Source organism: Brachyhypopomus gauderio, chromosome 12, assembly GCF_052324685.1.
Source record: "Brachyhypopomus gauderio isolate BG-103 chromosome 12, BGAUD_0.2, whole genome shotgun sequence".
Taxonomy (NCBI): Eukaryota; Metazoa; Chordata; class Actinopteri; order Gymnotiformes; family Hypopomidae; genus Brachyhypopomus; species Brachyhypopomus gauderio.
The window spans coordinates 4,263,931-4,276,841 of NC_135222.1; the positions used below are offsets into that span (position 1 = coordinate 4,263,931).

Sequence of the window (12,911 nt, forward strand, 5' to 3'; positions counted from 1 at the left end):
CAGCAGGGAGGAATGTCAGTTATATTAATGGGGACTGACAGTAACCAGGGCTGTTGGATCCCAATTCAGAATGAGCTGGAGCCTGCATTTTCTTTTCTCTCTCTCTCTCTCTCACACACACACACACACACACACACACACACACATACACACACACACACACACACACACACACACACACACACACACTGTATTCACTTCAAAAAGGATGACACATCAAAACAGAGTCCAGCTAACAACAAACCACTGAACCAATCCTATATAGTTACACAATAACTTAAATCAAAGGCAGTTTGGTTACACCCATGTGCGTTCTTAATACTTGGGTTGGGGTAGTCTAAACATGGGGCAATGTTTCACCCAGTCTAACACTGAGACTGTAGTAGGCCTATCTAATGTCCAGTGATGACATCGTTCTGTAGAATACACAATACTTCTTCATTAGGCATATGACTGACTCAAACCTGGGTAAACATTGTTATATGAATCCTGGGAACGATGAAGTTAAAGAGAGTAAATGACCTGTTGAGCACCAGCAGAAGAACCGGCTGCCTTACGAAGTTGATTCAGCTACTGAAGCCCAGCTCAGCCATGTGATTGTTGGTCTTTATACCTTTAGAAGATGTTACAAACGTGGGCGTATGATAGGGAGTGTGACGGCAGATTGCTTAAAGTAGAAGTGCTGTTTAAGGCCAAGTGGACCAGATGCACGCCAGTCTACAGTAAGAATTATCATACAGAACCTTTGTGCCTCAGACATTATGTTTTTGTATTAACAGAGCTGATTTTCTTATTGTTCACGATCTCATCGCTGCTGGAAGTCTCTTGTCTCTACATACAGTTGTGATCAAATTTATTCAACCCCCACTGAAATAAAGTGTTTTGGCCAGTTTGACATTGATTTTGATCATTTCAGTCATCTTATTTACAATTATATCAAAGAGGCACTTATAAATTAGACAAACATAACATAATATTTATGATGGAATAACCACAAATGTCTTTACTGTGCTCACATCATTATCAGTTTTATTCAACCCCCTAGTGACATTATTTTTTTGTACTTAGTACAACATCCTTTTCCAGTTATGACAGCTTTCAAGCGTGAAGCATAGCTTGACACAAGTGTCTTGCAGCGACCTATGGGTATCTTAGCCCATTCTTCATGGGCAAAAGCCTCCAGTTCAGTCACATTCTTAGGCTTGCGCACTGCAACTGCCTTCTTTAGGTCCCACCAGAGGTTCTCAATTGGATTTAAGTCTGGTGATTGCGATGGCCACTCTAGAATGTTCCAGCCTTTCATGTTCAACCATGCTCTAGTGGACTTGGATGTGTGCTTCGGATCATTGTCCTGTTGGAAGGTCCAACGTCTCCCAAGCCGCAGGTTTGTGACTGACTCCATCACATTTTCCTCCAAGATCTCCTGGTACTGAAGGGAATTCATGGTACCCTGCACACGTTGAAGCTTTCCTGTACCATTAGAAGCAAAACAGCCCCAAAGCATAATTGACCCCCCGCCATGCTTCACAGTAGGCAAGGTGTTCTTTTGTTCATAAGCCTGGTTCTTCCTTCTCCAAACATAGCGCTGGTCCATTGTCCCAAACAGTTCTAATTTAGTTTCCAAAACCTGTTCCAAAACCTTTGTGGCTTGTCCACATGACTTTTGGCATACTGCAGTCGACTTTTCTTGTTCTTTGGAGTCAGCAAGGGGGTGCGTCTGGGCGTTCTGGCATGGAGGTCTTCGTTATGCAGTGCGCGCCTTATTGTCTGAGCTGAAACTTCAGTGCCCACATCTGACAGGTCTTTTTTCAGTTCCTTAGCAGTCACGCGGGGATTTTTCTCCACATTACGCTTCAGGTAGCGCACAGCAGTCGCGGTCAGGATCTTCTTTCTGCCACGACCAGGTAACGTTTCCACTGTGCCCTTTAACTTGAACTTGCGAATGATACTTCAGATAGTGTCTCTTGGAATATTTAACAACTTCGCAATCTTTTTATATCCATTGCCATTCTTGTGAAGAGCAATAACCTCTTCTCTTGTCTTCTGGGACCATTCTCTTGCCTTCACCATGCTTGGAAACACACCAGTAGATGTCTAGAAGGAGCTGAGTATCACAGTCCTTTTAAATCTGCCTAATTGGTGCTTATCATGCTTGATTGCTGCTCGTTGACATCCACAGAGGTTTTCAATACCTGATGGAAAACACTGGAATGAACCTCTGTTCTTAGGAGTGGTAGTCGTAAAGGGGTTGAATAATTGTGTCAATGAAGAAATCACAAAAAGGCCATTTAATACTTTATGACAAAAAAAATTGATGCTATCTTAGTTGCATTTAGTTCTTTAACAAGTCCTTGTAAGATTTCATTATGAACACAATTACAAATGTGCACTGAATTCCATAAAACCCTTCGCAGCATTGGGGGTTGAATAAATTTGATCACAACTGTATAGTATAGTGCACAAAGTTATGACTTCATAGATGACCAGCAGGTATCATCGCCTGGTATAAGGTCTTCTTCCTATGATCCTTAGACCATTCCCAGTGTCTGGCCTTCCACAGCTAGATGGCCAGCACCTTCATTAATTGGTTCTGGGGGGATCCGATACCAGCCGCAGGTGGGAACTGCTTTCGCTCTTGGCGATCCTCAGCAGACACTGGCATTCATAGCTGAGGATTTCTAACACTCTTTCTATCAGGCAAATAATTCACATGCTTCACCAAAGCACCACCATGGAGCTGAGTCACTACACTTTGGGGGGATTTATGAACTTTCATGTGAGGCCTAGAGTGATCAGCTTTGATTTAAAAAAAATCACAATCCGACAACATGCCGCTCACAAAGAAAGGTCCAAACCCAGTGGAAGTGTTAGTGAGGGTCTAAACCAAGCAGAGTCCTCAACGTTTGTTCCATTGTGTTCACTGCTCCCTGTAAACACTCCAGCACAGTTTCAGAATTCAGAAACCATGTAGTAAGAGACTCTCGAGTGGCCAGCCATGAAAACCACCCACAAAGCAGCAGTTTAGCAAAGGTGTAGCAAAGACCTTCACTAGTTCATCTCCCACAGGAGGAGACGCTTAACCAAAGAGGGCAAAGACCTTCTTCCTTCTATTCTTCCCAAATGCACAGTAGCAAGAGACTTGGTGTGGGGAAGGATTGTTACAGTTACTGGATGCATCTTTGTGTGAATTGTGTTCTGAGCCGGTCTCAGCCACCAGGAGGAGCTTGAGTATAGGGCTGGAGGTGGAGCAATAGGTGGAGTACAGGTGGATGGCCTTGCTTTCACTTCAGCTTGCGAGTCTGTTTCTGGTATGACGGAATGGAACAGACATCCAACACGTCTGGTCTGCTTATGGAGCACGCGGAGCAGTCGATCCGATACATAAGGGTTTGTGAAACCGTGCCAGAAGTCAACACCACTGCCACAGCAGTACATCACCGTAGCAGAGCAACAACAGCATCAGATGTCTGTACATACGAACACTGGAATTTCCACATGACGTCAGATTTTGTGGCTTTCCAGAGTTGCTGAGTAAACATCATGCTCAAACACGGCGGAACACGCGTCTCACCTGGTGTCACTACTTGGGCTCCACATGTACACATCAGTATAGTGGCCCTCCAAATGGAACAAGTGCTGCTGAATTATCCATTTGATTAAAAACACTGACATTTCCACTTAGTTCAATGTGTGAGAGAGAAAAAAAAGGTCTTTTTTTGGAAAACACAACATAAATATTATGAAACAGAGGGTTTAAAATGTCAGCTAATACCTTTTAAGGGAGGATGTAGGAATGCTCCTGTGAGTCTGATACAAAGTCCTGATGTTTTATTTAATTTCTTTACACAGATTAACAGGACCGGACGGCCATTCTCCTAAAATGCTCAAAGTACAGCATAAATACAGCTACAGTTTACATATAAAAACAGAAAGAAAGCAAACATCCAACCATACAGTAGAAGTCACCGTAGAATATTATACAAAACCAATTAAAACACACACTGCTTCCTGTAGTGAGCTAACCAACTGGCAACAGAAAAGATTTTCTTATCCATGTTGTTGGATGAACTAGCCAGCCTGGTTGAGTCCTGTGTGTATACTGTTTATACTGAATAACATATATAAGGGTAGTGTCAGTATCACAGGTGTGATATGGTTTGATGGGCGTGGACAACTGAAAGTGGCATCAACCATATCAAGAGAAAGGGGGGGGGGGGGGGCAAGGACATGCTAAGGAAGGATGACGAGTGTCAAAAAAACAAAAACAAAACCTGATTGACTGATATATGAGAAGAAGGGTCTAATGCAAAAACATATAGCTATTAATAAGAAGTTTATGGTGGGGGCATGACTCATGATAACATGGCTCTCTATGATTCTAATTCAGCCCTGGTCACAACTGTAGGTATCACATCTTGCTAAAGTCTGCTTTGTCTGGACATTGTCTAATGTCTAGTATATTTAAAGGCTGACTAATATTGGAATAATACTATCCTTTTGCTTACACAATAAACACAGCTGACAAACCCTGACTGAGTAGTTTTTAAGAAGGTGCAGTCAATGACTATATCCAAAATGTTAAGAGTTTTCCAAATTTTTCCCTCTCAGATTTCAACACCTTTACCTCTTTAATTTGGTAAGGATACCATTTAACATGTTAGTGGGGACACATACCACCCTCTACGGAATAAAATACCCCCAAAGTGTACGTTCCCAAACAACTAGACCTAGTCCATTTGAAGTTTCTCCCAGTGACAGTGTTTTTCAATCTTACCTATAAATTTCCTGTAGTTTTCCCTTTCCCCTTATAGTTCATGTACTAAAATCAAAATGTGAAGCCTGATTTTCATTACATATAGTAACAGCTGCAGATGTATCACTTAAAATGCAGTTTGCGAGCAGTCTAGCTAATGACCACAGTGACATAATATTTCAATCAGAGACTTTAGGCATTTTACAGAGCAACAGTGTCTTAATCACCAATCATTAAAAAGTTATCTTTCAGTTAAAAAACTCTTACAAAAATAACTACTTTAATCATTATAACCAAATAACCACTGTTTATTTTACATAGCTATTTAAGAGTTGCTTAATTCCTTCATTTGTCAAAACAAAACATTATTCTCCAATTGGAAGTCAAATGTTTTGCAGCGTAACACGTGAGCACAGACACCACATCAAATTGTCTTTAATTACTCTCAGGCACTTCAGCTTAGGTTATTTAAAAATATTCATATATTTAAATAAATATGCAAATATTTAGAAATAACACTGGAAGAAAAATGTATGTTGCTCATATTTCAGCCCCTTTGCACTCGAGCACACAAGCAGCAGGCGGATCATGTGGGCTGGGTCCAATACTAACATCATTAGATAAATAAAAGTGGCACAGAAAAGTAGACGCTCATTAACAATGAGGATGTAGGAAATGCAGGCTGTAAGACCGAGTCAGAAGATCTCACAGTAAAGAAAAGACGCTAAGAGAAGTTTGTAGCAACAACCGTCTGTGCAGGTGAGCAAGCAGAAGGGGGTATGACTTTAAGGTAGCTATTTGACCTGAAATTAGCAAGCTGGCGCGCTTGCAAAGACGTCTGAAGAATCCTGACTTGCTCAGTTCTACACGTGGTGCTGTGTAAATGAAAAGCAGCCAGAATTTGCACACAGCAGCACCTTCAAGACCACCAAAGGTTTTCTACACCACTCCAAATGCATATTCCTTCATTGCAATGTGTTGAGGCGAGAGACGCGTCCCGCAGTCCGCACGATCCCTCGTGTCTGTAGAGATATGTGCCCTCTGCCGGCCCGACACCAGACGAGGACACAACCTCCAGCACCTTCATCATGCCATCACTACTCGAAGCATCATCTTCATTCATGTGATCAAAAGTAGACAACGAAAAAGGATCTGATGACAATGTTTCCAGGTGGGAGAAATGAGAGCGTTTTCAGTGGTCTTTTCAGCTTAACTGTGCATTTTTGTGCAATAGTTTTTGGTTTTTTTCCATTGTATTTTTGTTTTGTTTTTTTTTTTTTTTAGGACAAAGTTGTTTAGAGTTGTACCAGCCAAAACAACTAGGCTGATGAGATGTGCCATTGTAAAGGTCAAGAGTAGCGTGTGAGCTCAACGTCTCACAGAGGCGGGGGTGGGGGGTGGGTGTGTGTGTGGTTTGGGGGTTGGGGGCGGAGCCCTCCGTGATCTGGGCCACTCACAGCACGCCGTACTCCTGCAGAGACTTGATGAGCACCGTGTCCTTGACGTCGCCGAACACGCTGCGGATGTTGTTGGTGTCGGTGGCACACGTGAAGTGTGAGTAAATGCTCTTGCTCTCCTTCCTGTCGAGGTTCACAGCCTGGCTCTTATACAGCTCGCGGATGAAGTCCTTGGCCGCGTCCGCGTCACGCCTCTTTCCTGCAGGTGGCGCCAAAACGAAAAGATAAAGGTCAGTACAGGAAACAGTGCTGTATGACTGAGCCCTGTGCTAACACACTAAACCACACCAACTGTGAAACCTGCAGGAGTCATTTTCAAAACGAGCCTTTCTATTTGGTTTACAGTTAATGGCTTAATTAGAGCTGATCAGTTCGAATGAGTACTTCAGTGCAATGATGGGGCCACCACCACCACCACCACCACCCTCCACACATGCAGCCATCTTAGCTGGTGGAGTAGAGCCAAAGCCCTCCACCCAGCTCCAGGTTGAAATCTGGGCTGACGGCGATCCTGCCTCTTTCACCCATACAAAAAAGCTGAGCGTTTCATGGTTGCCATGGGCAACACAATGGAGGTAAATGAGAAGGTTGTGCGTTTGGAGATACAGAGATCTAAAGAGAAAGACGTAGGTTGAAAGCAAAGCGCTGTCTTTGCCAGGCAAATCGTGACCGATTTTGCACGCTTTGCCATCCGGCACGTTGTAATCGAAGCCGCCCGCATCGGCGTTCGTCGCACCTCTGAAGCTGGCGAAGTACGCCTGCAGGTCCGACGTCTTGATCTTCTCGGCCAAGATGTCCATCTTGTTGAGGAAGAGGATGATGGAGGCATTGGTGAACCACGGGGAGTGGATGGTGGTGTAGAAGAGCGTGAGGCTCTCCTGCATGCGGTTCTGCAGGGGGCGGGCAGACGAGAGGGGGGGGGGGGGGGGGGGGGGCGGGGTCAATCGTTCACCGCCAGGAAGTGAGAATGAAACAAAGACACTTATTAATGCAAATCAGGATGTCGGAGGAACTGAGATGCTTTGAGAGAAAGTTCTCATCAGGCTGGAGCACGCAGCAGAGGGGACACGAGAGACTGTATGAAGATGAGAGAGAAGTATGAAGATGTGAGGTGCACAAATTCCTCCCACTTACATCCTTGCTGTTCTCCTCCAGGACCTGGTCATACTCGCTGAGTGACGCCAGGTAGATTAGCGACGTTACGTTCTCAAAACAGTGGATCCACTTCCGCCTCTCAGACTTCTGCCCCCCCACGTCCACAATCCTACGGCAGCAAGGAGACAAATGTGGGTTTTAGATGGGGACAAAGAGACAGAGACTGAAAGAGACAGACACACAGAGAGACAGACACAGAGAGAGACAGACACACAGAGAGACAGACACAGAGAGACAGACACAGAGAGACAGACACAGAGAGAGACAGACACAGAGAGAGACAGACACAGAGAGAGACAGACACAGAGAGAGACAGACACAGAGAGAGACAGACACAGAGAGAGACAGACAGGTAGAGAGATTTTTCTAATATTCACTTGCCAGAAAAATCTACTCATAAAATGCAGACTAAATACTTTGGTGTTAAAAGAGCTTGCAGCCCACAGCCTGTCAAACCCCAACTCTGTTATCTATGCCAGAGCAACACACACACACACACACACACACATACACACACACACTACATAAGGCATCACAATGACGCTTTTCATGTTTGGAATTGTGTGCCACTCTGGCTTGTGTTTTTTACATTTATCGGCAGCTTTTGGAGTTGATTTAAGTAACAGCCCCTGCCTGATCATGTCATCCATTTAGCAGAGAGGAAATGGACCGGATATGGACAGAGGACATTAACGTCTCTGGGCACAACGGCATGTCCGAGAAATCCTAATGCTGGCATGAAAACTGATAATAAATCAAGCGTGACGAAAAAACGAGTCGGCGGCGTCTTGGTAATGTCATCAACCCATGAATCATTTTTGGACCCAGCTGTACCTGAGGGTGATCTTCTCCACCACAAAGGAGTAGTCGTTGATGCCCGTGGTCGGGAAGCGGACCCGCAACACGTCCTGGTCTGTGGGGATGTAGTCTGGAGCCGCTATCCGGTTCAGCTCAGTCATGAAGCTAGAAACGGATCATTGTCAGCAAGCTTAGTAACATTGCTGTAATCATGCAGTACTGTGCACAGGGTCATCAGACTGTATGTCGGGTCATTGTGTTACCCAAAACATTACATCTCAGAGGTATGCAAACAGAGGCAGTTGATTACATGGGGATGACATGGAAGTCGTATCCTCTGAAGATGTGTACACTGTGTTATGGTTTAGCCGGTTTCTCAACATTGCTGGTTTAGTTTCTGCCTTAATTAAATGTTTGTTTGTGCTTCTTATCATGAAAGTGTACTGAGAACTGACTGAGTGAGTAGTAAGAGATGGTGTGTGTGTGTGTGTGTGTGTGTGTGTGTGTGTGTGTGTGTGTGTGTGTGGAGGGGAAGGGCTTATGGTAAAAGCTAACAGTAAAAAAGGTTTCACTCCTTTACAGGAAATTTGATGATAATCCACAATGAGGGGTTTAATTAACAGAAATGTAAGTTTGCTTTTTAATCTCACCTACTAGCTTTAAAAATAAGCCAAGAATTCACTGCTAAGAACAAGTTATTAGCATTTACTGTGAAGGTAATTGAAAGTATCTGAACCGTGATATTCTTAAGATTGTGCAAACTTCATTTCAAACCTCAGATTTGTGGCTCCATCTGGTGGATGTATCTAGCTCTGCATTAACTGCATCACAAAGCATAACGTAATCCAGCGAAACCATGCGTGTATGTGTTAAAAAATGTATCACAACATTTTCCAATATTTCTCAATATTACCAATGATATCATATCTACACGCATAGATAAATGATCCCGTTGTGTAATTCATCCATGACTCATATGAATTTGGATGAAGCAGTAATACGGCAGTAACACGGCCGTGGACAGGACGTACTATTCTGTGGAGTCCAGGAGTTGGTACTCTCTGCGTCGACTGTAGCAGATCTTCAGACGATTGTCTGCCCAGAGGTGCTGGATGGCCTCCACGTAGCACTGTTCTAGCTGTTTCACCTGATGGATGTCTACGTCTTGAATCAACCGTGCATATTTCTGTGGATATTGAGAAAGTTTTTTTTTTCTTTTTTAATCCAGGAATAAAGAACATACAAAGAGTACAGTTAGATAATATTTTACATCGAGTCTCCTTTAACCGACATTATTTTCATCAATCAATCGTTATCTTCAGCATTAATATTCTATTTGTATATATATATGTATATATATATATGTATATATATATATATATATATGTATATATATATATATATATATATATATATATATATATATATATACCTACATGCCATTATGCAAGGAACACCTGTATTCAATGTTGTACTTGGGCAGACATACTATAACTATAATGAAGACTGGGAAACTGTTTAAAAGTAGGAAGTGTTTTTACATTTTTGAAAGTTACTTGGTGACGAGGGAGAAACGTGGCATCCCGCAGTTTTGCAAAAAGATGATTATTGTAATGACTTTGTTAACATTCTGGTTTCTTAGACAGAAGCTGTGTGGTTTGTTAATGGTCACTAGTGCTGGTGATGTCAGTTAGGAGAAGCAATTGGAAAGTGAAATACATTCTTCATAAAAGTGTCATTCCGTTAAGGAATGCATTCAACATAAAACATGATATGAATGAGCTTTGATAGCTGTCACCTGACGGCCGAGAGACACGGGAGCTGCTTTGAGTGGCAATTTGAAAATGTCTTTAGAGTCAGACCAACTCAGGACTTTATGGTACAATTGCAAAGTAATCTTGATGTGTTTTTAATAGCTCGGAGCGAGACATAAAGGCTGACATGGACTCAGCACAATCTTCTTGCAAAAATGTTATTGTATTATTGTTGCTGTTGTATGTTTTTATTGAATTGTATATTTGCTGCATGCATTCATAAATGTGTTCTAAAGTCTCAAACATTTGAAGGTTTAAGCCTTTGATGTGAATATACTGCGATGAAGTCAGACTGAATAGCCACGTTGACCCGTATTCACAACAACTTAAGCTAAAATGGATGAACAATATGATGTAAAATAAAAAAAGCTGACTTTGTTCAAAAGACATGCAGGGCCCTGGTCCTCCCACCTCATTCTGCTTGCTAGTGTAGGGGATCTTCAGGGTGGACATGGCTGTCGTCATGGCCTGAACTGCTGTGAAGATGTTCTGAAAGACCAGCTTGGCGAAGGCACGCCGGTCATCCTCGGAGAAACCACTCCCATGGATGATCCTCATCTGCTTGATGAAAGTGGTTTTCCCGCTTTCTCCAGTGCCTGCCAGAGTGGCAGAAAAACAGCCGTGAAACAGGAATAAAGAACTCCAAGCATAAAAATTCATGTGTCAGTCAAACAAGAAGAGTAACCTCTTCCTATCAACCCCTTAAAAATGTAAATAGGTAAATAGTTGAATAGTAAATAGTTGATTCGGGCCTGTTTCTGCATTGCTACACATACACAATATACACTGGAATGTTAACTATCCTGCTAAGAATGAGGCCATGAGTTGAGAACTTTAATCACAGGCAGGCAGACCAAGAAAGACTGACACAGGGCGTGTTGCATAGGGGCCGATTTGAATCGTGAATCCAAGAAGCTCTGAATTCACACGCTTCCATTTGCTTTAGCTATATCCATTCACAGAAGGGCTTGTTTAATTGTGTTTTCCTTGTTTTTTTATCCTCTGTGTGGTAGGGATACTCCTACTAATGCAAACAAGCTGTTCATGTTATTAGGGAGTCATAGCTGCAAAAGCTGGCCCTGCTTTAATCACTGTTTCCCAAAGAGCAAATATTTGCTAATGAAACCAGCAAGCAAGCACCATCATATCAATCTGGGAACAGGGACACGATTGTAGAAAAATAGAACAGCATCATCATAACGCTTACAGAAGCAGACAAAGATCCTCCCCTTTACACCAAAAAGGGTAGCCTTAGATGAGTTGCAACATGTCACTTTCTGACTGTGGTATTCTCTGACCTTAACTGTTTCAGGACAAGCTAACTGATAACCACATGAACAATGCATCTCTGAAATGCCCCACACTGACTGACCACGCTGAGTGAATGAATCCAGTGTACTAAGCATTCATTTATTTGTTCATATCCCCATGAATATCAATTTATATGTCCTAATTAACCATAGTTTACAATGTTTATCAAGTTTTATTACTCAGACAATCAGGAGAAACATACATAAACTTAATCTAAGTTTGGCTATAAGAAATCTGGATAGGCTAAGCACCACTCACCCAGCAGGAGAACCTTTATTTCTCTCCGTTCTCGCTTTTTCTGCTCTGCGAGTATTCTTTTTATTTCGTTGTCTACTGCGATTGATTTCCTTTCCTCGTCCGTCAGACAGCAGGTGCAAGTTCGGTAGCACCATCTCCAACAGCCTCCCATCTCCCTATAATAACGAATCGGAACTTCTGTTGGTTACAGTACGGAGTGGTTCGGGATATTCGGGATACGGTTTAATAACCTTCGCAAGCGTCCGACATGACATGTAGGACCATGACATGTAGCCTAGACCACAGTATGTACTGGAGTACTGTCGAACAAAAACGTAGACTACACCAAACATGAAGAATTCTCAGTATTTTCTATAGTTTACTGTGTAAGCGAGCAGTGATTTCGTTGGGTGCCATTTTGCTGTTATGAGAAAGTCTTGATCAAAGACACTGACACAGTTCGGCTATCAATCTTGGACTTTCCCCAATAAGGAAATACCTCACTACAAGCTGTAAAGCAATTATAGCATATATTGGCAACAGACTACAAGAGAACATGGTATCAAACGACTGACCTGAGAGAAGACGAGAATGTAAAACCACTTACCTTCATTCGTTGTCACACCTGTTCCGGAAGGTTAAAATGTTCTACGACTTTCAGTGAGAAATACGATCCATGTTTGCTAGGGTAAACTTAAGTTAAACAAACCGCAGCGTTAACTTTCCTTAAAGCGCTCTTCGAAAACTAGACCTGATAGCAAATTAAGGTCATTTTGAATTATTTTCTCTCACCTATGCCATCATGACCGCCAGAAACTCACGAAAGTGTACCTCTACCACCGAATATGACGGGTATGTGAGCTGCTGACCGAGGGCTCTCCCATTGTGTATCAGTGGAATGCGCCGTGAGTCAACTGCACACTACTGAACGTTGGCCTGCTCTCACGTTCAGCCTTCACTGTGCATGCATTTTTTGTCTTTCCACTAGGTGTTCACAAAGTTTGTGGATCACAAATAAGCTTCTTAAAATTAATTACAATTGATCAATTAGTATTCTTCGGAGATGTTTACTGCATCATGAAGCCCGTGGTTATCCCGCAATAGTCTGTATTACTTCCCATATGTATTTTTTATATTTCCCATATGGATATTTTCAAGATAACATTTGAATGTTTTTCCTAACGACTTCACATAATGTATACTAGGCACATTCAAGGTGATGGGCTCTAATTTAGATCAGTAATTACTAGTGTTTGATTTCTTATTTTTTATCCCCAACTAAATACATGCACTTTTATAATTTAAGTGAAGAACAGCTTTTATGTCTATGTTTTCCAAAATATATATATATATTCCATAGGTTTGCATGGAATATTTTTATTTCTT

At 42.3% G+C, this 12,911-nt stretch overlaps 1 protein-coding gene across 2 annotated transcripts; it reads right to left on the minus strand.

Annotated features, from left to right (window-relative positions):
* Positions 1-3,813: 3,813 nt before the first annotated feature.
* Positions 3,814-12,474, minus strand: LOC143528681 (guanine nucleotide-binding protein subunit alpha-14-like). 2 transcript variants are annotated; one of them, XM_077024504.1, is made up of 9 exons: positions 12,318-12,474; positions 12,133-12,218; positions 11,547-11,701; positions 10,389-10,573; positions 9,195-9,349; positions 8,200-8,328; positions 7,345-7,474; positions 6,947-7,100; positions 3,814-6,409 (listed from the first exon to the last, which is right to left on the minus strand). In XM_077024504.1, the coding sequence occupies exons 3-9, from the start codon at positions 11,695-11,697 to the stop codon at positions 6,207-6,209; spliced, it is 1,107 nt and encodes a 368-aa protein (XP_076880619.1). In that variant the 5' UTR covers positions 11,698-11,701; positions 12,133-12,218; positions 12,318-12,474; the 3' UTR covers positions 3,814-6,206. The 2 variants fall into 2 exon arrangements, with proteins under 2 accessions (XP_076880619.1, XP_076880620.1); XM_077024505.1 differs by lacking the exon at positions 12,133-12,218.
* Between the last annotated feature and the right edge of the window lie 437 nt (positions 12,475-12,911).

Bases quoted from the DNA above. Each gene is read 5' to 3' on its own strand.
- LOC143528681 (XM_077024505.1), bottom strand. From the start codon at position 11,697: ATGGGAGGCTGTTGGAGATGGTGCTACCGAACTTGCACCTGCTGTCTG. The intron at 10,574-11,546 runs GTGAGTGGTGCT...CCACTCTGGCAG, and splicing joins AATAAAGGTTCTCCTGCTGG to GCACTGGAGAAAGCGGGAAA. The intron at 7,475-8,199 runs GTACAGCTGGGT...TTGCTGCCGTAG, and splicing joins GTGGAGAAGATCACCCTCAG to GATTGTGGACGTGGGGGGGC.